This window comes from Lathamus discolor, chromosome 3 (assembly GCF_037157495.1).
Source record: "Lathamus discolor isolate bLatDis1 chromosome 3, bLatDis1.hap1, whole genome shotgun sequence".
Taxonomy (NCBI): domain Eukaryota; kingdom Metazoa; phylum Chordata; class Aves; order Psittaciformes; family Psittacidae; genus Lathamus; species Lathamus discolor.
In genome coordinates, this window is record NC_088886.1 from 40,701,556 (window position 1) to 40,727,123 (window position 25,568).

Genomic DNA, 25,568 nt, shown 5'->3' on the forward strand with positions numbered 1-25,568 from the left:
GCAAAGTACACAGAGCAAAACTAGGATTAAGTTTTGAAAGCAGCTTTAACGGGAAAGGAACATTGCCACTTAATTCAAGACAAAGTTTTCCCCTTGGTATCAGGGGCCACAGAAAGGGAGCAGGTGTGTGCATTTGCAGCAGCACCTGCGGCTGAAGCTTGGCTTTTAGCAGCATTTTCTCCTCGACTGTCTTTGTAGACCTAAAGGCACAGGAATTGCTGAAATAATACAGCAGCTCCCAAACCACCTCACATGAGGTCTCTCTGAGAGGACAAGGAACTTTATCCCCAGAGGAAGCACCTCATAACCAATAATTAACTGTTTATTTTTCAGAAAGATATCATGTCTTGTTTATGCTTAGCAAGCAATATCCACTGTAAGCATGAGTCCTGCTGGGGCGAGGAAACATTCCTTTGAGGGTCCTGGAGGAGCATCTCTGGGGTTAAACTCCTAAGTTGTGTTTTTTTCAGCTTTGCTGCAGCTAGGACAGCAGCAGCAGCCATGCTGGGGATGGGGGTGATTTGTATACACAGGGGTCTGCCTCTGTGTTTTTCCCTCAACTTCATTTAATTCTGCCTTCTGTACTGCACCAGAGAGAAGCAGTGGGTGTGTCTGGGCAAGGGGTGCAGGTATTCCTGATCCACAGGGATCCCTGTAGGCGAACTGAGAGGAAAGCAGCCACAAAGAATGTGAACAGGGGTCACGTGTGGAGGAAGGGAGGGTCAGAAAGATGGGCCTGAAATAGCACTAGCTGGAACAATTAGACTTCAGGAAAATGTGTTATTGATTTGGTTCAACAAGAAAACGAAAGAGAGCCTTACTCAAGTTTCTGAAACTCTTCAACAAGACTAGACTTCTGGCCAGGAGACATCCTAGCAAAGACAGTTGCATTCACCAGTATCTGCAACAAAGAGCAACAGATTGCCTTGGGCAGGTATTTGTGCCTCCATTGCTCCACCAAGGCAGGACTGGGCCTTCCTGATGGGTGTCTGACACTTGCAAAACACTCTAATCCCATCTCCCAAACACTACCATGGTTTTGCTGTCCTTAGGGTTTGAATTTCCTGTAACACCAGATTTATCCTGCTGTTTTCTGCCTTGCTTGTTCTGCAGGAGGTGCTGGGAAGCCAGTGATCATCATGTGCTCCTCAGGAGCCTATAAAGCAGCAAGGCTTTATAAGTGTTTCCCAAGTGCAGAACAGATGGTTGATGACAGCAGCAATAACACTGCTCAGCCTGTGGTTTCTCCTACGTGAATGGCCAGAAAGTATAAAATCCAAAAATCTGTCCCGGTGCTAGCTATTTTATGGACAGGGTGACAGGAACTAAAGATTTCTGCAGCTATATGTGGGCATTTTTTGTGCCTGGTGCCCTTGCTGAGCAGAGGCCATTGCCAGCTATGGTAGTGGCACATGGGAATGGGGTTGATGTTTTTAATTAAACTGAAATTAAGAAGGTGACCATGGAGTAACTCCACTGCACAGCTGCAATCAGCACCACAGCCACATCTGAGGTCTAAGATGCTGAAAGCAAGCTATTTGGGTTAAACCTGAGGCATGGTGGGAGGCTGCCCGAAGCTGTCAAATTGTGAAGTGACATTACAACTATCGACAAAACTCCACCTTTCTCCAGCCAGAACACCACTGACATTTAATAAAACAGGGAGGACAAGTAAATGCTTTGTTTCCTCTGAACTTACTTTTGGCAGCAAGCTGTAGAAGTGCTTTATAATAACCTGATAGGACTTTCCATTCATTGCAAAATGGTAGTTGCAGGTTTCTTCTTCCAAGGTGATCTTTTCCTCAGTATTATTATGTACCTCCTAGAAATAAGACATTTATTTTCAAATGTGGTCATAACATGCCGTTTGACTTCCACCTTGTCAGCCTCCCACCAGGCAACCAGGGACACAGCCTTCTGCAGCATCCTTTTGTGAAACTTTATGCCTGGCAGTACTTGATTTTCTAGCTGTGTTTCCACACATAACTAATCCTGGGTAGCCACTGGATGCTAGTTTAGACACTGAGGTTTGGCCCAGCAAACAGTCACACAGACAAGTATGCGTAATTGCATTAATTCTGCATACTTCAAGCATGACTGAAGTGACCACTGCATCTGCAAAGCCTTGCCAGTTATTTGTATAGTTATTTTGCATGCTGCCCCGAGTGAAGAACCACTGGATTAATTATTTCTCCCTAACAGGTCCGTAGCACACCTCCATATACCCTGGGGTAGCTACAAAGTATCTCCTAGGTTTCCTCTGTTCCTCAGAGCTACTTCCAAATCCTCAACAAGGAGCCAGTTACTAGACATTAAAAGCTTTGTTAATTTCTGCTGGCTCTGGAAAGTGATCATCCCTGGCTGTGCTTACATGGGGAGCAGCTGTGTTTGCTTCGCAGTCTTCTGCTAATCGCCAGGCAATGGAAGCAGGAGTTGAGCCTTCTGGTTCGCTTGCTTCAACAAGGATGACTTTGCTGCCTGTGTGAATCATACCTGCAGTCCTGGCCACCATGATAGCTGTCTGCAAGTTGTCTCCTGCAAGGACAGTGGAGAGGCAGGCTCCTCAAGTCTGCCATAGCACAGTGGCAGTCCAGGTAGAGACCATGGAGATGCTGGAGGAGTGAATCTCTTCTGCATGCCCTGCAACAGCCAGCATGGCCACAGGAAGAGCCTAGGGGATTTACCTGTGACCATGACACTCCTGATGCGGGCGGTAGCCAGCTGCTGTAACACAGGCTTTGTCTCCTGTTTCAGGCGGTTCTCCATCACCAAGAGGCCCAGGAACTCCAGCTCAGACTCTGCATCCTCTCTTGGACTAAGGAAGGAAACACACGTTGCTGTCTCTCATGGATGGCACAGAGACCAAGATTCTGCCTGTGGTTTTTGTTCAACAGGAAAGCTATGCTTGGTGGGAAATGCTTGCTCTGCAACACAAATGCTAGGAGTTCAAGACACACAGTGCTCAACAAGTGCCAATATTTCTGCAGCTTCAGCCAAGCTGCTGATCTGCTATATTGCTGTCTCTAGGAAGGAGCAATGCAGCAGAGATGCATGTGCAGAGGGACAGGGATTTGCAGCAAGTGGTTGGCTGAAACCCACAGATTATGGCGTACAGAATTTCTATTGCAGTCCCAATGTGCTGCCATATAGAAGCACAATAACCAGCTTTCATTACCCTTTGATAACAGATCAGATTCTGAAGTTCAGCTCAGTGAGCCTTGCAAGAGCAGTAGTAAAGCAGGCAATTAACAATGTAATCAGCATCTGCTGAAAAGAAGGTATTATATGGTACAGCTTCCCAAGAGGCTTACTCTGGCAGGAGAGGAGGGGAAGGTTTGGGTCAGGGCAGGGTGTTCTAGGGCAGGTCATACAAGCTGATAGGAAAGCAGCCCCACAGCAATACCAATGGCTTATCAGCACACCTTACCTCTCTAGGTTGCTCACATCTACATCCTTTCCTGGGTTTAGAACTTTATGGGCCAGGGCAATGACTCTGAAGCCTTGGCTTGTGTATGTCTTAAGCTCCTTTAAGAAATTAGCTGGGACTGTTTACAGGAAAAAAATTATAATGGTTAGAATATTCCATCCTTGCTGATTGCTTTTCTAGGGTTGAATGCCTGTCCTTTAAACTAAATTACAGCCTTAGTTATGATGCTGTAGCCTTTCACGATGCTGTAGCCTTTCACAGAAGTCAGCTGTTTTGTACCAAAGCCGCCTAACTGACTAGTCAAGTAAGTGATCTATGCATCTTTTTATATTTTTAAAAGCATGTTAAGGTGCAGGTAGTAGATAAGATGAATTACTGAGCAGAGGATGAATAACTGACTTCACAATTCTGTCCTAAGCTTTACTGCATACATGCTGAGTGACTGAGGAAACTGTTTTTATGTTTATGCCTTAATGTGGGAATTCTCCCAAATCCTAAATTTTCAATTCTCTGTTCATTCCTGTGACTCTAAGAGCCAAGAGTTCCTTTTAACTTTGCAGTATTTTGTATTCACTACATACTGCAATCACAGCTTTACAGTGCGGCACCTAATTATTCATTAAGATGTAATCAATATAGAAACAATCAAGACAGAATAAAAGGAGCTATCTAGAAACCTGAGAAAGTGGGACATAATTTTGAAGACATTTTTCTTGCTGGTGTTGACTTGTTTGGAGGTTTGTGTCATTAGATCTTAGGTGGTCCTAAACTAAATATTTTCATTGCCCCTCAAAATCATTTTAATTTGTTTTTAGGTCAGTGCCATCTGAAATAACAAACCACAGAGCCACATTAGACTGCGTTTGCTTGGCATCCTTCTGAAATATTCAGTGAATGTGACCCGAGTTTCAAGTTTGTAGACAAATTTGTATACTAACCTGTAATATTGTTCACATACAAAAAAGGAAAGCCTGTGTTTACTTCCAGGGAGAAGATAGAAGTCTTGGCTCAAGTGTTAATACCAATTATCCTTAATAACAGTAATTTGCATGTCCACAGCAATTTTTCCATTACTGAGCCTTTGTGAGCTGGGTCAGTAACTCAATGCTGAATTTACAGGGCAATAAATTAGGAGGAAATCTGAGAACTTGTGGAGCACAACACACCTGTGACATATGCAATTACCATGATTCTACATATGCTTTGGATATTTTGGTGTATCAATATTATTTATGTACTATATCTTCAGGTGATGCAAGTTAGCTAAGGCATGTACTGTGGCTGAACTTCAGGCTGTGCATCTCACTAGATGTTGGGCTGCATGAATCTTTACCTTACAAACAAACAGTGAAAGTTTGTTTGTAGCATCAACTAATGACATTTAACAAGCCGAAAGCTTGGTTTTGGGAAGAGTCATACACATGCAGTTGCAGTGTGGCCAGTGGGATTTCAGCCCCAACATAAGCTCTGTTTTGGATTCAATCCAAATAAACAGTGTGTGAAGTCCCCCTTTCCCAATTCTTTACCAGTATCTTGTCTGCAAAAGCTGGACACTGTTTCTGGTGCTCCTTTCATGTACAGGTCATACTGTTCCTCTCCTATCTTCTGTGAAACAACAGACATTCTCTGCAGCGCTGAAGAAAATGGGAATTGATGTAGGATTGCTATTCCTTCTGTAGGAGCCTTGAAGAGGTGAGGAAAATCAACTGTTACCTGAGTCACTGATTATACAAAGCAAATCCATTCTGAACTTAAGTTCATTTGAGTCTTTCTTGCTAAGGTGACATAAATAGGAGACTGTTGTTGTCTTCTGGCTATGGGATCAGATCACTGATTACATGTTTAGGAACCACTGTCTTAACAGCTCTGCCTTCCCAGCATACTTACAAGGAACCTCAATGTTTTTGAGCTTTTCCCCAGCCTTTGTCTCAATAAGCACATATTAATGTAATCCTCCTGCATCTACAGTCCTGGGAACTGAAATTTGATGAGTTACAGTGCATTAGCATGGGAACAAAGACATCCTAGAAACAAGACTGACTTCCTTGTGCCACAGCACTGTCTTGCTGGTACTAGTAATAGAAATCACACACCTTTGATTGAGAAGAAGCTGTCTGGGTCAATTGGACTGGAAACATACGAATTTTCAACTATCAAAACACAGAGTTTCCCAAGGGGCCTTCTAAATGGAAGGGTGAAGCAGAGCACTTTAAGAGGAGGAGTAAAGCTTTGGGGTGAGGCTGATAAATCTGCTAGCAGGGTTGCATGACCATTACCAGCAGGATTTATGGACCCACATCTATGCTTCTCAATGTAATGCCTTTTCCTTACTCACATTGCTTTCTCCTGCAGATGACCTCATACTTCAGACATTTTCTTACATTTATGTGGTCTCTCTGCATTAGTTTCCACTTAAATTGATTGTGTACATTCATTTTGTCAGCAGCTTTATAGAGTGAGGACTCAAGAAAGGTCTGTACTTTTAATTAGTGCAGAGTGCAATTGTAGAGTTGAAAATGAGGGGCTTTTAGGCCTATGAAGAGCTTTAGGTGCCACTTCAGGAGTAGCATCTCCAGTTTAATCAGAATTTGCTTTTCTGGTCCTAAGCTTCCAGAAGGTCTGTTCTGGGAGAATATGCAACACAGTACCAAGAGTGGCTGAAAGGCATTTTGCAGCTGCTAGCCATGTAAATGAATAGTGCATGTGCCAAGATTTTGCATTTGCTGCAGGTTGAAAACACAGTGTATTCATTCTCAGAAAGAATTGGACTTACACTGCTGGCCTTTGGCCCTGGTCTAACGATGCAGGTGCTGAGAGCACCAGACCCATCCTGAGTTATGCTGGAGTCTTCTACACTACCTGTATAAGAAAAAAATTATTTCTGATATTTCTGGTACTGTTTTGTTTGGGGTTGTTTGGTTGTTTTTTTTTTTTTGTTTGTTTGTTTTTTTTTTGGGGGGGTTGGTTTGGTTTTTTTGTTGTTGTTGGCGGCGGTGGTGGTGGTGGGGTTTTTTTTGTTTTTTCCTTCACACCTGTTAAAGCAGGGGCAGCAGCACATGGGATCATGTTTCCCTCTTACTCTTGGTATCCAGTTGCAGAAGTATTTTGTTATGATCCAATAGGTCTTTCTATCCATCATCAGTGACAGCCTCCCTACAGCCTTGTCCTTGAAGAAGCCTACATGGCCCTGAATCTTCTGACTTGATGAGAGTAAGAACCTATGTCAAATTTTGTGGTTTCTCTAAAGTTCCATATAAATTTCATGTCAAATCAATGATGAAGGGAAAGAGCAATAATTATCTAGCTGGTTTTGTCTGCCATTCTCCTGCTTTTAAAAGACTCTCACTGATGTTCTGTACAGAAACAGGGTGGTAACTTTCAGCACAGGATGCTTTTAGCCCTCCAACTCTGTTACTTTATGTGCTGCCAAGGCTCATTCACCCTCAAAGTCCCTTTCTGCTGTCATGTGGCTCTGCTTCCACTTCCACAAGAGCAAGCACCGGTCTTATGCCTTCCCACAGTGCTGCTGGAAGAGCTGTTATCTATTCTACTTATTGATTAATCTCTTTTGAGCAAAAGGTTGAAGGAGAAAACATGACAAAGCTGTTAACTGCAGAGACACAGAACCCCTCCAGCCAAGCACATGTCAGGGAAAGGAGCTGCCCCTTTCCTTCTCATGCCTCCTTGCATTCTTCTCCCACCAAAGCAGCTCTCCATCCTTATGGATGAACCCCAAGCCTCAATCTCTCACTTCCAGTTGTTCACTCAGCTGGAGGCTCCAGCCTTGGTTTCTTCATAGGGATGTCCCTTTGCTAATCAGGGATGACAGCCTTTAGCATAAGGGCATAAAAACTTGCTGGTGCCTTGGCTGTATTGCTCTCTCTGAACCACATGGCAAATCAGTGGACTGATCATCTGCTTCCGGCAAGCAGCAATTAGGCTCCCCCTCTGCTTCCTTACACTACAGTGTTTCCAAATCAAATTAAGAGAGCAAATGCAGGCATCCCCCAAGGAAAGTGATTGCTGGGCTACCAAAAAGCAGCCTCACTCCTGCAAATCTGTCATGAGGTTAGTAGAAATAGTAAACTCCAGCTGTTAGGACCAGGACTGCAAAGGAGTTCCCCCTATAGGCATGTATTTGAGCATGACTTGTGAGTAAACACCCGTGGGCTGGGTTTCAGTGTCCATGCTTTGGATGTGTGCAGAGGATGTGAGTCAATTACCCAGTGTGTGCTCTCAAACATTTTCAGGTCCAGTGGATCTCCCTGAATCTTCTTATCCAAAACAACCAGTGAATGACAGCTTGCCATGGCTCCACACAGAGGTCCCCAGGGCAGAGAAGTGTTGGATGGGAACTTATGGACTTTCTGAAACCTGATTGAAAGCAGAAGGTTAGTGGGACCACTTGTAAGAGACATGGAGACGTAGGTCCTGAGCTAGTGCATACAGGTTCTGCTCTGCTGCATTCAGTGGAGCCAAGCCCAATAACTGCAAGCAACACTATGTCTTACCCATCCTTCTGATTAAAAGGTTGGACGCATTCAGGAGGCCAAAATATACCCAGTAACTGATGGGCAGTAGTACCCAGTAACTGATTGGCAGTAGCTCAACTTGATATAAAGTAACTGAGACAGTAAAACACTCAGAGGGACTGACACAGGAATCTTGCTTGGCAATTGCTGTTTGGTAACAGACTAACTAGAGAAGACACTATCAGAGAGGAAACAGCTTGCAGCATGGATCTCAAAGAAGTTTGGCAATATGTCCTAGGAGAAGTTTTGTGAAGCTGCCGTATGGAAAGGGAGTGCATCTGCTTGGGCTGGTACTGTGCACACACCAAGGTTGGATAAGCACGGATAGACTCCTCTCAGACCCGGGGAGTCATGTGGGAGATTATTTAGTAAGTCAAATTAAATTCCTTTACTGTTGCCTTGTAGCATTCAGCTTAGCTGATAGCTAATCTTATGTTTTAAAATGGGACCATTTAAAAAAGGACTAATTATGCAAATAGGCTAATGAGATCAATGCAGACAGTAGTAGCTCCTCCTTGTGTTTTGGCAAGCCACCAGCACTGGTTCCCAGCTAGGTGCAGACTGGACATGTATGCAAAGAGAGCTTTACATTTTGATAGCATGGATTTTTTTTATTCTGTGAATTTATTCTGATATATGGATCTAGTTTTGTTCTGCTGATTATGTGAGCAGATACCACCTGCAAGGCTGCATTGGTGGAAATCATTCTGGTGCTGCTAGGAGCCGTCTGCCTTTTGGTGGGCTCCAAGCCTTTTCAATTTGCACCTGTGCGCATGGCCTCTCTGATGCACAGAGGCCCACGAAGAGATTGTACTATGTGTGTGAGGTTTGGTTCTACTGGGAAACCTTCATTGGTTGACACTTACTAATTTCTTCTCATTACTTTGCACCAGATAATAAGTTTCTCTCTGTCCTTTGCGGAAGTACTGGGAGTGAGATTTTTTCCTCTCGCAAAGAATTAGTTTTTTCATTCATTATGTCATGATTACCTCTGTGGTGTTGAACTGATGTATTAACAACTATTAATAAAACCTGGGAGCTGATATGGGGTGTATGATTTATCCTGGCCACTGCAAAAGATTAATATATTGAGTCTGGTGTAACATGCACTGCAGAGCTGAAATCTGTTATTTTATTACAGTAATATGAATTAAATAGTATAATTCTGGGTACATTCAAGTTTAATCATAGAATCCTAGAATAGTTAGGCTTGGAAAGGATCTTAAGATCATCTAGTTCCAGCCCCCAATGTTTACATAGTGGTTATTTCTATTCATTCTATTCATTGAGGATTTCAGTGGTCTTTGGGCTTGGAATTGAGATAGAACATGCCATGTATTTGGATTTTTTTTTTTCCCATGGCATTTACAGAAGGTAGGCGAGGTTTGACAGGCACCGAAGTCAGCAACACTCAATTTCATCACTATTTCTTAACTTTTAAATGATGAAAGGTTTATTGACTAGAGTAAGAATATTTATTGAGCTGTGCTGAGAATGACATAATTGAAAAGCTCTGTGCATATTCTCCAAATCCCCTCAGAGTAATTAAAAGCACTCACGCTGCTGCTGACTTCTGTTTGCCTTGAATTAGTAGCAACCTTTATGGCTAAGACTGACACAGCAGCACCCAGATGCCCTCCTCAGAGGGAAGGAGCTGAGCAGGGGGCAAGGACACCCACTGCACTCTGCCTCCCCAAATGGACGTAAACATCTCTTGCTGTCTTTCTGTATCCTATGCAATTGCCTCCCTCCTAACTAGACATTTGGGCAGTGCATTCACACTGGAGATTAGTTCTTTCTAAATGAAATCCTTCCTTACCGGCTTCCCTCAGAAGGGATGACGCCCCACAGGTCCAGTCCATCTTCTGTCAGGGTGCCCGTCTAAAGTTAAATAAATATCTAGTTACCTTGATATTGCCACCCACCCTTCATTCCTCCTGCATGTTCCCAGAGGTCCTTCCCCAGCTCCCAGCAAGGTAAGGAAAGCCTCCTGCTCACAGTGTGACCCTGCTGCATGGGCACCTTTAGAAGATTTCTCCCTGGGGTTAGATATAGGTAGATGAGGTGGGGAAAAGAGACAATAAAATCCCATGTTCCTAGCAGCCACCAGCATCTTTCAGTGCCCCAGGAAGTGCCTCACTTTGTCAAAGCAAACAAGGTTGATCTGCCCGCAGATATTAATCCTCTGTGGGCTGATGCAGAAAATCTTCTTCTTCTTCAGCCTCCTTTGAGCATAAACAGTGCCTGTTGTCAAGGCGGTGGGGATAGCAGGAGGCACAGCCACAGTGAGGAGGAGGAGGGCCATTGCCACCACATCTGCTGCTGGCTTCTGCAAACAGGAAGAACAACAGGGGCAATGGGGTGGGAACAGCCTCCCTGCCTTGTTACCGCCACTCTTTAGGGGGTCCAACCCTCCTGCCCAGGAGCAGTACAACCCACACTTTGCCCCTGGGGATGACAGACTGATTCTGCTTTGTTCTGTCTGTTTCTCCTCCCCCAATTTCTGGTATCTGAAAACTGAATTACAGAAGTGAACAGTACTCCAAGGACCTTGAGTGACCAAGGGCTCAGAGCTGGGGCCTGCAGCACAGAGGCATCCCTTGTAACTACCTTGTGGGACATGAACACACACACGGTGTAGATAAGTCCAAACACACCAATGACAGACAGGCCTACGATGAACTTGAAGGCATCTCTGTAGAGTTTGAAGTTCACTGGTTTGGGGTAGAGGATGGATCTCACCAGGTCACCTTTAGCTGTATTGAACCCTGTGTGAAAACATGCACCATTGTGTATGGGACATAGCGTTGTACATACCGTGTTAGTGAGATAACATTGTACAAGCTTTAGCCATCAAGTGGCAACAAGCACTTCCCAGGACACCAGACCTGTGCTGGACTTGAGCTGGAAAGAGAAACCAGCTCTCTTACCAGCCTCAGGGGCTGCCACTTTTCCCTCTGCTGGTTAGCAAACAATGAAAGAAATACCGGTTTGCAGCACGACAGCTTTCACTGGCCCTTTGCCTGATGGCTTTGTTTGTATGACTTCTGTCCCACAGAAGAGGACGTGTCTCCGGTAGTCTTCCATGCTATGGATTTTCCAGGGCATTGGACTCTCCGTGAGGGGCAAGGGGGTTTTAGTAACCGGAATGCTTTCACCTAACAACAACAGCATGTAGCTTCACTTAAAGGGAATTTAAAAGTCTGTCAGATTCTGCATGTTAGAAAGTGACAGCATCCTTTAGGTGTTCACCTGACTAATTAGCTTGCTTATGTACTTACACAAGTGGATTTATGGTGACAGCCATTACAGTTTTCACTTCAAGAGTACATCACATGGTTTCTCTGAGCATTTTGTATCAAGGAGCTTGGGCAAATTTTGCCCCTAAATCAAGTTCATGCCTAGTAGTGCCTTGATGTTTATGTGTAACACTAATCTCTGTATTCATACATTACATGTTTGAACACAACTGTTGCAAGATCAGAATGTAAAAACTAATAAATAAATAAATAAATAAATAAATTGACTATATTTGAGTATTTTCACTTTTTGCTCCTGACAGTATGTTAATACTACTTGTTTTAAATGTGGATAAGAAATGCATAATACACAACAGTAGACAATTGCCCAAGACAAACATGAATTATTCAAGCCACAGTTTTTCCACCTCCTGATGCAAAATATTCTAATAAATAGTAAACAATTTGATGTCAGAGCAGATAGAGACATCTCCCTGACAGAACCTGCACAAAGCCTTAGCATTTCTAATTCCAGTACTGCACCTGTGAGCATCCCTTCATTCACAATGCAGCTTCCATCAATCAGGACAGCATCACATGGAAGAGCAAGCTTTTTTCCATCTAAAAGAAACATGTCTCCAGGGACTAAGTAACAAGACTTTGTCTCTTTGCAACCTGTAGAAGAATACAAAAATTAACCTCACTTGTGCACAAGTTCTGGGCAATTAAAGAAAAGTCTCAAGGCACACACATCATCACTAAACTTCTACATTATATGATTTAAGGCCAATGCTTCATAGAAACAACCCTGGCTGAAAAGAAACTGTGCAAACACCAGCCCTTGTCTAAGCATCTCTCTAGAAGTGGGTGTCTTCAGTTTCATTTGCTTAGTGTCCATAAAACACAGACCAAGAAAAACCTATCCAAGGTCTTTATATCTCACATCACCCTAGGAATTGCCTATTTCAATATATTTAGGAGGCAAACCAGCTACAGCCTGTATTTTATGCACAAGGAACTGACACACAGGAAACTGCATACCTCAGTAGGAACCATATATCTAGACTCCTTGAAACTCCCTCACAAGATATTTGACAAGATTGTGAAAGCGGCCTATAGCAGAGTGGGGAAGCAGGTCTCAGAAGGCCAGAGTTGTTACTTAGTTGCTTGTTTGTGAAATTACATTTTCCCAGCTGTTCTTGACTCTTAACACAAATTACTAGGTCCAACTGTATCATTACAGCTGTCGCAGATACAGATGATAATGATATAGATGCATCATTACTGTGCCACATAGGCTGTGCCCACACTTCTCTTTGCCCTTCCTGCGTCACCTTCCCCTGCCGTATTCTTCCTGCAGCTTGCCCTTCATGTTTCAGCAGTAGAAATCAACAGGAGCTGTGCAATTCCAGATACATTTCAACACATTACTTAATTACACAGTTGGTGAGGAAAATGAGATGCGGACGACTCACCTTCACTCTTCATACAGACTGTAACCTGGACTTCGTTATGCTCCTCAACAAGGTGATGCAGCTTGGTAGACTGCTGTTGATGGGAAAGCAATTGCAGTGTTGAAACACCAACACTCAAGTGAAACAGTAGGTTACAATTCAGTGACCATGTTAACATCACAGAAACTGAACTCTGGTGAGTTATCCAGGGGAGGTTTCACATTGCTTGTTAGAAGTCAGGATGCGAATTCATCAAGTTAACACAGAACTCGCTGCTGTGGGACCTAATTTTCTGTTTGCTTCCGCTTTGTGATGCTGTATCTCCCTTGACCTTCAAGGGGCTATTCCTGCTTTGTGTCAGAGTACATCTCCTTAGCAGCAACACTGCTATCTGCAGTTCCTTAGTAGAGGGTTTCTTTGTGCTCAGTAGTTTTCTCCTTGCTATCAACGGATGCTGTCAACAGGACAACCAAGTTCTAAAGGCTACTCTTACAAAATTGACATTGCAAGAAAAACAGAAATTCTAATTTAGCTGGGTGTCTGTGCTTTGCCAGTTTTTGCAATCCAATTTAGACAATTACATATCCTGAGATAATGAAGTCAACTGTCATTGCAAAGCCATTAGAGAGAATGTCTTATCTTGATTTAAAAGTTGCCATTGCAAAATACTAATCCCCGAGTGTGGATTTCTTCATTAGCATTGTTAATGTGAAGGTGTCAAGCCAGTTTGAAGAATATCCGGAGGCTCCAAACATTGTGACTCGTCCTGCCAAAATTACCAGTTGCATAATGAAACTGGCCTTGCCAAAGAAAGCTGAATGGACTTTATCTGTTCTTTATGCACTGCAATACCAGGAGGGAAACCGATATTTTAAGGACAAAGGTGTGCTCAAAGAGATGTGAGTGCTTGTTCAACATGGGAATGGTAGTCATCCTCTGATATTAGTCAGAGATACAAAAACGTGGTGTGCAGCCAACACACCTGTGCTGGCAAAATCCCATCTATTCACAAAGCCCTTGCTGAGATCAGTGTGAGGCAGCAACAAAAGCTTGCCCTTGGCAGGGCAAAGGATGCACAGCAGTGCCATGTCAGCACAGCACACTGGAGAGCACCTACTGCCCAAAGTCCCATGAGTGCAATGGTCTGGGACCTATGCAGGGAACATGCTGTGTGCCTCCACCAGTCCCGGGAAGAGTCGATTCAAACAAAAGCCAGCTCCTGGAAGGGCAAGTTATTGCTTCCTCCTGGGTGGCACTTCGCAGGGAAGTTTGCTATACCACTTTCTCAAGGAACCTTTTAAATGGCTGAATCTTGCCCTTCCCCAGTAAATCTGTGTGGGAACAATGATTTTAGCAGTGGATTTTGATGCAATGTGAGCTGTGCCTGGCTCTGAAGTAGCACACGACCATGACGCTCAGGTCAGTGCACCACAAGGCTGCCATCCGTTCACCCCTGCCACCACCTCTAGTCACATCACACTGTCTTCAGGAACTGTAATTCTCAATGCTGTCCTCTAACCTTTGTATTGTTCCTGAAGATGGATAAAACATTTAGTAGGACTCAGGAACCCCAGTTCATTTTTTCTTTTAAATCTTAACAATACAGAGGAATGTGATAACCTAACATCCAGACCCAAGAGTATTGCCTGCCAGGCTTCTTTTCCTATTGCTCTTTTCCATCTGTACTTTCACACACATAGGATTACAAAAGAGAAACTTTCTCCATTTGATTTTGCCTTTCCTGTGTATTTAAAGAGGGTTCAGAGATCAAGTAAATGTCTTCCAAATTCCCAGTGAAAGTGTTCTGTGATTCCAGCAGAAAGCACCAGGAATCTCACCTGGCTGCATGAAGATACTCAATGGCAGGCAAACATTGCATAAGGCTCATTTAAATCTATTTGCCTTTGCCATTGAGGCTGAATCGGGTATATCACAGGCGAGTGCTTTAGGTCAAAAAGTGAATGAGCTGAGACTATTAGCAAATTCTTGTAAGCAGCTGCATCCAGGATAGAAGTGTTGAACAAATCTGAGCGATAGTCGTGTTTCTTTTTGCTGTTAAGACCTTTTATTTAGCAAAGCTTAAGAGGAGTGAATCCTCCTGAAATTTCAGTAGGAACCAGACTCATGGATACAGTCCCCCTTCATAAAGTCTTACAAACCCCAGGTATCAGACTTCAATCTTTAATTTTTGGTAAGTTCAAGATGCCCAGGTACAGCCTTTTTAACTTTTCTATAGCAATAAATTTGTAGTAATACAGCAGAATGCAGAGCAATAAAACCTAAGAAGAAAGAGTATATAAATAGCCAGTTGGGTCTGTGATAGATGGAACTACTAGCAAAGTGCAGGTTGGGGAGCTGGCAGGCTGCATGGCAGACTCACCTGTCTGAGATCATACACGGTTAAGCCAATGGAAATGATAGTCAGAATTATGATGGCCACTGAATATTCAATGTAACCTTGGCTCAGCCACAGCGTGAGGGTGAAGGCTTGGAAGACATAGAAGGGGTTTAAAATCTGCAAATGCAAACATAATGCACGTCAGGGGATGGACATAACACGTCAGGAGAGATAGAGTGTGGCAGTAGGTGAGAACACTTCATTACAGTGTCCAAGAGTATTAAACAGCAATTTAAAAGATTATTTTGCCATCCCAAAGCAGCATTCTTTCGTGGCTCTTTTAGAACATTAATAGCCCCCAGCTTTGAACTTACCAGCTTACATGTAGTTTGTGGTGTTTGTAATTAAAAGCTGTTGCTAACCAGTTACTATGCAGCAGCAACTATGCTGGCAACTTGAAGTCAGACTTAAGTGATTTTAAGTTGGTTGGTTTCCCAGCACAGCTACCTAACAAACATGACCTTAACATTTCCGATTCTAAGTAATGGCTACACAGAAGGCACTACCCAAACGTGGGGAAGAAAAGTCTTTAATACTTTGTGATTTATAAACATCACTGTGACTATGGTATTTATTTGAAAAATAAAAATTCTAAAGAAGATCTAATGGTCTGTGGGGTCATCAGTAATCAGTCTTGGACTGCAGCTAAAATGAAGGCTTGATTTCCTCATACTTCTATACTTTTAGTTACTGTATATTATGTCAACCTTATGATACCAGTCATTACTCACTTTAATGTGTTATGCTGAAACTGGCCACAAAAGCCCCACTGAAGTCTGAGAATATAATTTTGGTTATTGTAAGGGAAACATTTAGTGTTATAAGTACCAATCGTCCTCTTAGCTTCACATTTCCTGCAACACTCTGCTAGGAATGTGTGCTAATAGCCAAAAAAGAGGTTCACCAACTTTCCTCCATGGCTTATACTTATGAAGCAGCAATCGCCCCATCCCAAAGTGCCCAGGTGAAGTCTTCGAAAAACTTCATACCTGTCCCAACAAGTGCTAGTCTGACTTACTGACCTCTTTAAAAAGTAACTTCCAAATAGGACGGATTTCAACTTCAATGGCATTAGGTCCACACACCACCTGCCTGTAGGAAAGTATAGAAGAGTTCCCCATGTTATAGCTTAGTCATGTCAGGTAAGACTTCATATGGAAAATTGTGCATCCAGGTAACATTAACACTTATCTAAAAACTAAAAGTTGTGGGGGCACCATATGGCTGAGCACGACAAATAAACCTGTCAGGAGTCTACTGTACCCAAGAGAACTTTACACAGAGGCAGAATTTCATTGTTTCCTTGCTGAAAATCTCATCAGTTTGCTGCTCAACCCTATGATGAGCTTTCTGGAGGGCTTTTAAAGAGATGATGGCAAAGGAAGCTAGTCATGTCTTGCTGTGCCTTTAGCCCCAGCTGGAACTGGTGCTGGTTTTGCCAGACTTAACTCTGGCAACACTCAGAACAGAAAAAGGGTAAGAAAGTGTGAGGGGTGATGATTTTGCACCTTTCCACATGTTTGCACTGTGTTACTACTAAGGTGAGTAGCAAGAAGCTCACATGAATTTGAAAGGAAGAATTAATAGGTCACACTGTCATGATTAGCTCATGATTCTACTCTTATGTAGAACATACCTGATCTTCTGTTCTTCCCTTGTCAGGCCGGCTCCAAACTTGTGGTGTATGCTGTGACATGTGTTGCTGTCTTCTAGTGATCTAGGGTAACAGAAGAAAGCTCAGACAAGGGAGTCCCTACCACAAAGGCTTTTGTAACAGACTGTTGACACTCACCCAACTTTCTTGAACTCTTTTACAGAAAAGTCCCAAATATAACGGATTTTCTGCACCTGGATACATCTCATCTGCAAGACCAAATTGCAAAAATACCTTTTGCCGCTCAAGGGAAAACCACTTCACTGTTACAGAAATGCTTCCCTATGTTTTAGAGTTTGTGGGAAGATGCTGATAGAGCACCCCTGGGAGCCTCCATGTGCCTTGACTCCCATTTTCACCCACCATCTCCCTGCCATCTTTCTTCTTCATTTTATAGATGACTTACCTTTAACTTCATTACAGCTCTGTTTATGACTGAATCTGTGTCAGCTACAAGAGGACTTTGAGTATTACTACCAACACGTAGTGCCAGTGTGGACAAATCAATCCAGGTTACCTTCTTCCAGGTGTATCTCTGGAACTCATCCTAGAGAAATCAAGCACTGCTCAGTGACAAGTCCAAAATGTTGCCTGTGATCATGTTTCCTGATACTGGGAAGCATATATGAGATTCCCAGAGAATGCATACAGATACGTGTTAGAACGAATTGTTCTTTAACCAGTTTAGCGTAATGTCATTAGTTATAATGAGCAATAGATTACTCATTTAGTGGTTTGAGTGCCATTCAACCACTATTGGTTATTTTAGGAATATCACCAGTTCTGGGCCCCTCTGTTCAAGAAGGACAGGGAATTGCTTGAAGGAGTCCAGCGCAGAGCCACAAAGATGATTAAGGGAGTGGAACATCTCCCTTATGAGGAGAGGCTGAGGGAGCTGGGTCTCTTTAGCTTGGAGAAGAGGAGACTGAGGGGTGACCTCATCAATGTTTACAAATATGTAAAGGGTAGGTGTCAGGATGATGGAGCTAGGCTTTTTTCAGTGATATCCAGTGATAGGACAAGGGGCAATGGGTGTAAACTGGAGCATAGGAAGTTCCACGTTAACATCAGGAAGAACTTCTTTACTGTAAGAGTGACAGAGCACTGGAACAGGTTGCCCAGGGGGGTTGTGGAGTCTCCTACACTGGAGATATTCAAGGCCCGCCTGGACAAGTTCCTGTGTGATGTACTGTAGGTTACCCTGCTCTTGCAGGGGGGTTGGACTAGATGATCTTTTTAGGTCCCTTCCAACCCTTGGGATTCTGTGATTCTGTGATTCTGTGATCACTGCAATGTTGAGCATTAAGTGTCTTCAGCATTTGCTCTGCTAGAATTGGGTTGGGCTTTAATCTCCAGTCATGGAGACTTCTTAGACTATCACTAATGCCTGAAATCCAGCTGTCCAAAACCTATTACTTCAGCATTGTCCAATAACTTTAAAACAGAAAGGTTACTAACAGCCACAACTTCTGAAGATGACTCCTCTGATGAAGGCAGTTGGCCATATCCCATGCACATAAAGGGAGGAACAGGCAGAGCTGTTTTATGGAACATGTTATCAGCAGAAGGCAGCTTATGGAGCCTGTGGATGGGCAGCAGCAATGCCTGAAGACTACTTGGTGACCAGCCTTTTGGCAGAGCAGCTGTGGTCTTGTTAGTGTAAGCATGGTGTGCAAAATACTTTTGCACAGTATTTCAAACTCTGAAAATAAAAATGGAAGCTTGACCGATCCCTGCTGCTTCACTTGAAAAAGTGGTGTTACTAATCTGCTACATGACACAGACAGACAGGTTGCCTTATCTGTGAAAACAATAGGTTCTGCAAAGTAACAGTGAGCTAGGAGGTTTCACCTACCGTTGTTCTGAGCAGAACAACATCTGCTTCTTCCAAGCTGCAGCAGATGCAGTTTGCCCACACATCCCACTCTGGCTTCCAGTAAAACAACAGCAGCAGAGCCCCACAGGACAAGATGTACCCAGCAATGCACAAGGCCCTCCTCCAGACTTGGGTTTTGTAGCCAAATATCTCCTGTACAGCAAAAAGAAAGCATTCTTTGTTAACAAGTTTGACCTTGGTGTTTGTTCATCAGGAAGCCCAAGCTTATTGAAAAGAGAGGCTGGTGGCTGAAGCCCTCCCTCATAACAGTTCAAAGTTATTTTTTAGAAATTAGAGCTTGCTGATTGATAAAACATAGTTATGAATACATCAGAGATGCTAAAAGAATGCTGCTGCTGGTGGGAGTTTTCTCGCATCAGTTCTCCCAGCATTAATGAAGAATTAACTCCAGTCTGATGCTATTACCACTAAGACTGGAGCTGACCCTTCGTGGTAACAGTTCTTTAACTGCAATGCTAGTGCCAAACCGCCCTGCCTGCCACTGAGGAGCATGTCTCCATCTGAACTTAGTGCTGACTGCTGAAATGCACCATGCAACAGTGACGCAGAACCTGCCTCAGGGAAAGAAAACTGCCAGACCCCGAGCAGCTCCTCTCAGGTACCAGACCTACCGGTGTGTTATCTTCCACCACATATACCTTACCTTGAAAACCAATATGGAAGGGCTCTTTTTGCTCTGCACGCTCTCTTCCTCTAACTTATACTCCAGCTCTTCTATCTTCTTCTCTACTTGCCCTTTCATTCTGATAACCCAGTAGTCATCTGCTCAGTAATGCTCCATTGTCTGCGAAGAAGATCAAGTCCACAGCTTCGGTTTTTCCCCTTCAGAAACCCTGTGGATTTTTGTACCCTTTGGTTTGCCTTAAACCTCCTCATGAGGCTAGCAGTAACTTTAATGTCTATAGCATAACTGGATCCTTGTCTACATGTTGGGTGCTTTCCTGGACCTCTCAGTACCCTGCAGGATATGAAGGAAATGGGGAGATGTTCCATCCACAGCTGGTGGCTCACAGCACCTGGGGTGCCAACCCTTTGGACAAGGACCTGTTGGAGCCAAGCCCAGAGGAAGGCCACAAAATGATCAGATGGCTGGAGCACCTCTCCTACAGAGATAGGCTGAGAGCTGCTGTTCAGCCTGGAGAAGGGAAGGCCTTCTCCAGGGGAGACCTTAGAGTAGCTTCCGGTGCCTAACAGGGGCAAGAAATCCAGAGAGGGACTTTTTACAAAGGTATGTAGGGATAGGACAAGGGGCAATGCCTTAAACTGACAGAAGGTAGATTTAGATTAGATGTAAGGAAGAAGTTCTTCACTCTGAGGGTGCTGAGGCACTGGCACAGGTTGCCCAGAGCAGCTGTGGATGCTCCATCCCTGGAAGTGTTCAAGGCCAGGTTGGACTGGGCTTTGAGCGACCTGGTCTAGTGGAAAGTGTCCCTGCCCATGGCATAGGGCTGGAACTGGATGATCTTTAAGGTCCCTTCCAGCCCAAACCAGCCTGCCCAGAGCTCTCACAGCACTGAGACAGCTGCCCTGGTAGGTGCCACCCTGGCCCTGCAACCCTACACCTACTGCCTCAATAGCCATGCGAGTGTTCCTTTCTGCTTCCCTATTGGCACCAAGGCATGAACCCTGCAGCCCCCACCACAGGGTTTGCTTTGTGCCAACTATGCTATGGTAGATTATATAAAAGTTTTTCTGGGAGAAGAGTTTTGTTTTAAGACTGAAATGAAAACCTAGAAAAAGATATTTATTTTGTCTGCTGCATTCCCTGCTGGGGAGGAGGTGGGAAATCCCAACAAACCCAAGCCCACACAAAAACCCCTGAACAAAACACACACGGGGTGGTGGTGGTGGTGGGGTGATGATTGCCCAGCTCCAGACAATCCCTGTGACTTCATCCTAAGGCCGATGGTGAGGGCAGGAGTGCATGTGTGCTCAGAAGCAGTGACATTACAGGTGAGCGGCTGCGATGCTGCCCTGCTGGCGCCTGGCCCATCACCCTGGCACCAGCAGACCTTCTGCCAGCCACCCACTGCTCCTGGGTGCTGCAGGACAGGCCCGTGCAAGGAGCAATCCTGTGCCATCACCGAGGTGGACGCCTAATCCCGACCGCACATAACAATTGCTCTCCCACCAGGCAGCAGGTGCATGAGGTACCTGCCCCTGGGCAGCCATGAAGTGACCCTTCAAATGTAGTCAAAGGTAGTAAGTAAAAGGAAACGTTCTTGTACATCTACATGTGATTCCACTGAATGATTTTTCATAATAGCTTGCCTATTAAAGCCCACAATGTAGTGAAATAGTATAACCTATTCACATGGCTTATCGTACTTGAGAGGAGGAGGAGGGGGAAATGGTGTTTTAAATTCTAACAAAAGAATAAGTCCCACATCTGAAATGTACATCAGTGAAATACCAGAAGGATGATCAGTGCTTAACAGAATGCTTTGCAACAAAGCAGAACTCCTTGGAGAGGACTCGCACAAACAATTGTGCTGGTGCAACTGCAAATATAATTTTGAAGTGATTTAAAGGCAGTGAAGTAAGAGCCTATTTAGGTTTAACAGAACAATTAACTTGATTTATTTGAGCTCTGATCATAATCAACATAAACTAAGCTGAAATCAATGCAGCTCAACTGAAGTAAATATAATCGTGCAACTTTTATATCGTTAGCAAAATCCATTTCAAACCATCTCTGTAGCTCTCTATGGAGCCCGGCTGTATACAAAATATTATTCCTTCAGAGGTCACTGAAGTTTTAAATCAATAACTACAGATAGTGTTTCCAGGCTGAGGGGGTAAGCCACAGAGTCTACAACTAAAGAAATTCAAGGAGATTTTCATTTGCTTGCCTTTTCATTGAAGGATTTTTATAAATACACTCCAAATGGAGGCCTGTAAAACAAGGAGCCTAATATGGGGCTAGCTGAAATGATAGGAGGTATGTAGGACCACAACCCCATAGGATCACTCCACAGGGAGTGGAGAGGATCAAATCAACGTGGAGGAAAGGCTGGAGAAGAACCGTGGCATTAGGGCTAGGTGAGTGCAAGTGTGGGTCAGCTTCACCCAGAAAGAGCATTCAGGGATTTCTAGCATGGAACACAGGCTGTTGCCAAAAAGTGGGGCCCTAGCACACAACAACTAACTGATGAACCTGAAAATGCATTATACATGTTGGAAGATAATAGAAGTGCATTGTACATGTCTAAAAGGGGTGGTTTAAACAAATAGAGTGGTGTGGTCAGCTCCTGACATCTGGGGTGCTGGGCAGGTCCCCCTTTGCAGATGCTGAAAGACCTCAGCACAGCCAGGACATTCAAGGTCCTCGCTGCTGTGCCGGTTCAGGGCTGGGCAGCAGTCGAAGCTCCCTGGGGCAGATAGATGGTCTTCCCTTATGAAGTTAGTTGCATATGTCTGCAGCAGGTGGCCATTCAGCTGGGTCACTGTGCACAGGCAAGGTACAAAGGTAGCCCTTGGCATTGCACAGCACATTCTCAGAGAATACACACTGGGCATTCACCCAGTGCTTAGAAGGAAGCACTGAAGGCCAGAGCTGAGGGAACCCACTTCACAGCTGATTTACCCTACTAAGCCTGCCTGAAGTGAGAGGAGTTTTCCAAGAAGTGCAGTACCTGGAAGCAAGGCTGCTCCAGCAAACAGGTTCACAGGAAGGTGTATCATAAAAACCAGCACTCATCCTGATGCAGACAACCCTGAACAAAGCAGGCTGTGTCAGCAGCACCCAGGGCAGAGCTGGTGCCCTCCCCTGCCTAAAGGGGGTTCAGCCACAGACTGGATAAGGGAAGAGAGGCATCTCCTGGAATCACAGGCAGCCCACGTAGGGTGCATGAGGCTCCCAGTCTAAAGGCTGCATGTGGCAACAGCCCAACTCTTCCCATCCATCCTCATCAGAGAGCTATGCTTCTTATTGCAAGTAGAGGCAGGCAGCAAGGGCCATATCCACATGCCAGGTAGTGACCCCCTGACGACCACAGTAGCAACAAGCTTAACAGAGGTGACTCCTTACCTGTCTCCCACAGGCATTTTTGCCCTGTGTGCTCAATCCAGGCTGCTGCAACTGGCCTAAATTCCCTAGTCTAAAACAAGTTTACATAAAAAACAGTCTCAGCAGAAATTTACTGAAGGCAACCAGGAAAGCTAAAGCCACAGTGCTACTAGTAGCCCTGAAAGCATTCCTGATACAGAGGTGCAGGTATGCTCTTCAGGGCAGGATCTCTCCCAGCTGTGCATGCTCTGAGCACCTGCATCCCCATGAAGGAAGCTGGCTGAACAGTGGTACTGGAGATCATAGAATCAATAGAATGGTTTGGGTTGGAAAGGACCTTAAAATCACCTAGTTCCGACCCCCTATGAGCAGGGAGGCTTCGCACTAGACCATGTCACCCAAGGCCTTGCTTGCAGAGGACAGAGACTCCTATTCTGGGGAAATATGCTGCTGGACTTCCAGTACATACAGCACATATATATCTCCGCGTATAGAGTGACAAGACTATATTTTATAGCTCTGCAGAGGCATCTACTTCTGTGCCCTGTCCATGCACTGGAAATATCTGTGTTCCAGTTGTTCCTTGCACAGAAAGCAGGAGGAGAAAGTCTTATTACCACCCTCACCAGACTTGTGTAATCACTCCATGGCAGGTAGAGTTTCCAGTTCCCTGTGTTTGCAAAGCCCTCAGTGCGGCCCTTCCAGGCAGCCGTGTATAATCAATAGGCACATCCAAAATGAGCATGTGGGAAAAGAGGCGCACAAGGAAACCGAACCCAGCACAGTTCCCCACTTCTTACCAGCTCATTTTCTTCATCCTTGTTGAGGAGTGCATAATGATCCTTCCACAGCTTTTCCCCCATCTTACCACGCTGTTTGCAGTCCTGGATGTCCTTGTTGGTGGGGTCAAGCAACGCTGAACACAATTACTGTCTAAAACTCAGGCCAGTGTTGAAGTCACTCTCACCATGGTCCTGTCTGCTACCTTTAAAAGTCCTACAGCATACATGCTTCTTATAAGGCTGCCAGAAGAAGGAGAAAGATCCGCCCTCACATGTAAAGCCCTTAAATGACTGGCTTATGCAAGACATGTGTTTCTCTGCCTCCTGGGTTTGCTGAGTTCGCCAGGGTGGGACTGTCCAGAGCAGAGCTCTGGTGGCAGAGGAGGGAGGGCAGCTGTGGTTGTATGTCAGGGAGATGGCTTGGAGGGAAATCGAGGTATGTGGCAAGGAGAAGGGTGGGAGAGTGCTGCAGCCCCATGCAGAGCTGACCCCAGAGCAGACACCTAAGTGCTGGGAACCACCTACAGCATGTCAGAGAGAACCATCTGCCCCGGGGACATCACAGTGTCCAGGCCTGGGCTTGGTTTCAGCGCAGTGGAGGTGCACACTGGAGCAGTGGTTTTCAGGTGTGGATCCAGTCTGACCTTCCCCACTACCTCTGGGCATCACTCAAACACGAGCTTTGGTTCTAATTCTGCCTGAGTTACAAGGAAATAGCAACGGGGCTGGATCCTTTGGAAAAGCCCAGCTGGGTAACCAGGACCCTTGAACAACATGCAGCATGAATTCCTGTGAGGCAGGGAGAGATGAGAGCTCAAATCATTCTCCCTGGCAGGGAGAGCAGCAGCACGCAGGCTTGGGAACCCCCCTATACATCTTCCAGTCTCCTGTATCCCAGCTCACAGTGTTGTCAGAGATATTTTCCAAGCATTAACCTTAAATTCTTCTGTCTCTCCCCATTCTCCTTCAGTCACAAAGTCTGAAAATAACTGTTTATCCAGACAGGAAAAATGTACTGCGTTGTTGTCCTGGTATAAAGTACATATTTTGTTAGTAGAGACAAAGGCTCTGAGTTTGCTCAGACCTTTTTTGCCTCATCTACAGGGAAGCAATTCTATCACTGATGAGACCAGACTCCATAAAGAGATACAGGCTTTGCACACACTGTATTTTCCCAGGAATTATCCCGAATTCTCCTTCCCACAGGTGGGAGAGAGAACGATTACCAGGGACTGCAGTGCAGCATGTTTGGAGTCCTCTAAGTCTCCCTCAATCTGCAACTCCATCCTGGAAAGAATTCCAATGATGGAGAGAAGCACCCTTCATTAGGCAGACTATAAAGAACATAAAAGCATTTCTCCATGTTTCTTCTCTTTGAAACAGAGCAAGGAAAGGCCAGGCTCTCTGGCCCTGGGATAGACAAAGAGCTTTGCTGTACCCTGAATCTGCCTGGGGTGGCTCTGCACAGTCCAACCAGATGCATCTTTGAAGGGCACTGATGGCTGCAGTTGTGTCCATGAAACAGCAAAGATGGACCAAACACTGACGAATCCTGAAAAATCAGGGTGGTGGTAGAAAATGACTTTTCTTTTTTTTTTTTTTTTTTAAGCATTGTCATTTTGAACTGTTGAAAGCCTGAATTGAATCAGATTTTAGCATAAGCAAACAGCCCTTCTTTGTCCTATATATCTGGCCCTTATGCAAAATCCATCTGTGTCCTTCGTGAACATTCTTGTGGGAAAAGGCTAATACACAAAGAGATAAAGTGCAACCTGCTGTAAGTAGGTGATTGCTTACCACCAGCCAACGCCTCCTGTAACTCTCCAGCAGAAGGAAACTCAAGAGAGGTATTATTAGCTGGGTGGTGTTACTAGTTCTTTCTATTTGATCATCTAGGGTGAGGTGCTTTTCATTTACAGGAATATGACCTCCAGTCTCTGTACCAAAGGCTCAGCAGTTTCCCTGCATGGGGCAGCAGGATGCCCACCACTATCATCTCAGCCTGTATTTGCAAAGTGCTCCCCAAGCTGTGTGGGACACCTCCAGCTCCAGTCCACCAAGCTGTGGAGCCAGCACCTGAAAAGGCAAAAAAGAAGGACCTTGGGAATTGCAGGCCAGTCAATCCAACTTGAATACACAGATGTGAGAGAAAAATTCATAAGCAGTTAGTTTACAA

General features: G+C 44.6%; 1 protein-coding gene and 1 long non-coding RNA gene across 2 annotated transcripts in view; one reads left to right on the forward strand and one right to left on the reverse strand.

Annotated features, from left to right (window-relative positions):
- The window catches only part of LOC136012064 (probable cation-transporting ATPase 13A5), a 33,750-nt gene extending 10,245 nt beyond the window's left edge, over nt 1-23,505 (reverse strand). Inside the window, exons 1-21 of the mRNA XM_065674824.1 lie at nt 23,411-23,505; nt 18,560-18,733; nt 17,111-17,251; nt 16,843-16,913; nt 16,687-16,767; nt 16,073-16,142; nt 15,033-15,167; nt 12,674-12,746; nt 11,742-11,873; nt 10,947-11,117; nt 10,570-10,727; nt 10,100-10,288; nt 9,779-9,840; nt 7,625-7,801; nt 6,201-6,261; nt 4,954-5,110; nt 3,428-3,545; nt 2,685-2,809; nt 2,372-2,535; nt 1,700-1,822; nt 822-901 (exon numbers count right to left, since the gene is read on the reverse strand). Of these exons, the coding sequence (XP_065530896.1) occupies nt 822-901; nt 1,700-1,822; nt 2,372-2,535; nt 2,685-2,809; nt 3,428-3,545; nt 4,954-5,110; nt 6,201-6,261; nt 7,625-7,801; nt 9,779-9,840; nt 10,100-10,288; nt 10,570-10,727; nt 10,947-11,117; nt 11,742-11,873; nt 12,674-12,746; nt 15,033-15,167; nt 16,073-16,142; nt 16,687-16,767; nt 16,843-16,913; nt 17,111-17,251; nt 18,560-18,733; nt 23,411-23,473 (2,525 nt within the window). The 5' untranslated portion in view covers nt 23,474-23,505. The remainder of the gene's footprint in view (nt 1-821; nt 902-1,699; nt 1,823-2,371; nt 2,536-2,684; nt 2,810-3,427; nt 3,546-4,953; nt 5,111-6,200; nt 6,262-7,624; nt 7,802-9,778; nt 9,841-10,099; nt 10,289-10,569; nt 10,728-10,946; nt 11,118-11,741; nt 11,874-12,673; nt 12,747-15,032; nt 15,168-16,072; nt 16,143-16,686; nt 16,768-16,842; nt 16,914-17,110; nt 17,252-18,559; nt 18,734-23,410) is intronic.
- On the forward strand, nt 3,448-8,909 carry LOC136012074 (uncharacterized). Its single transcript, XR_010611564.1, has 3 exons — nt 3,448-3,731; nt 5,009-5,119; nt 7,678-8,909. It is a non-coding gene; the product is annotated as an uncharacterized LOC136012074 (long non-coding RNA).
- Nucleotides 23,506-25,568: the final 2,063 nt, after the last annotated feature.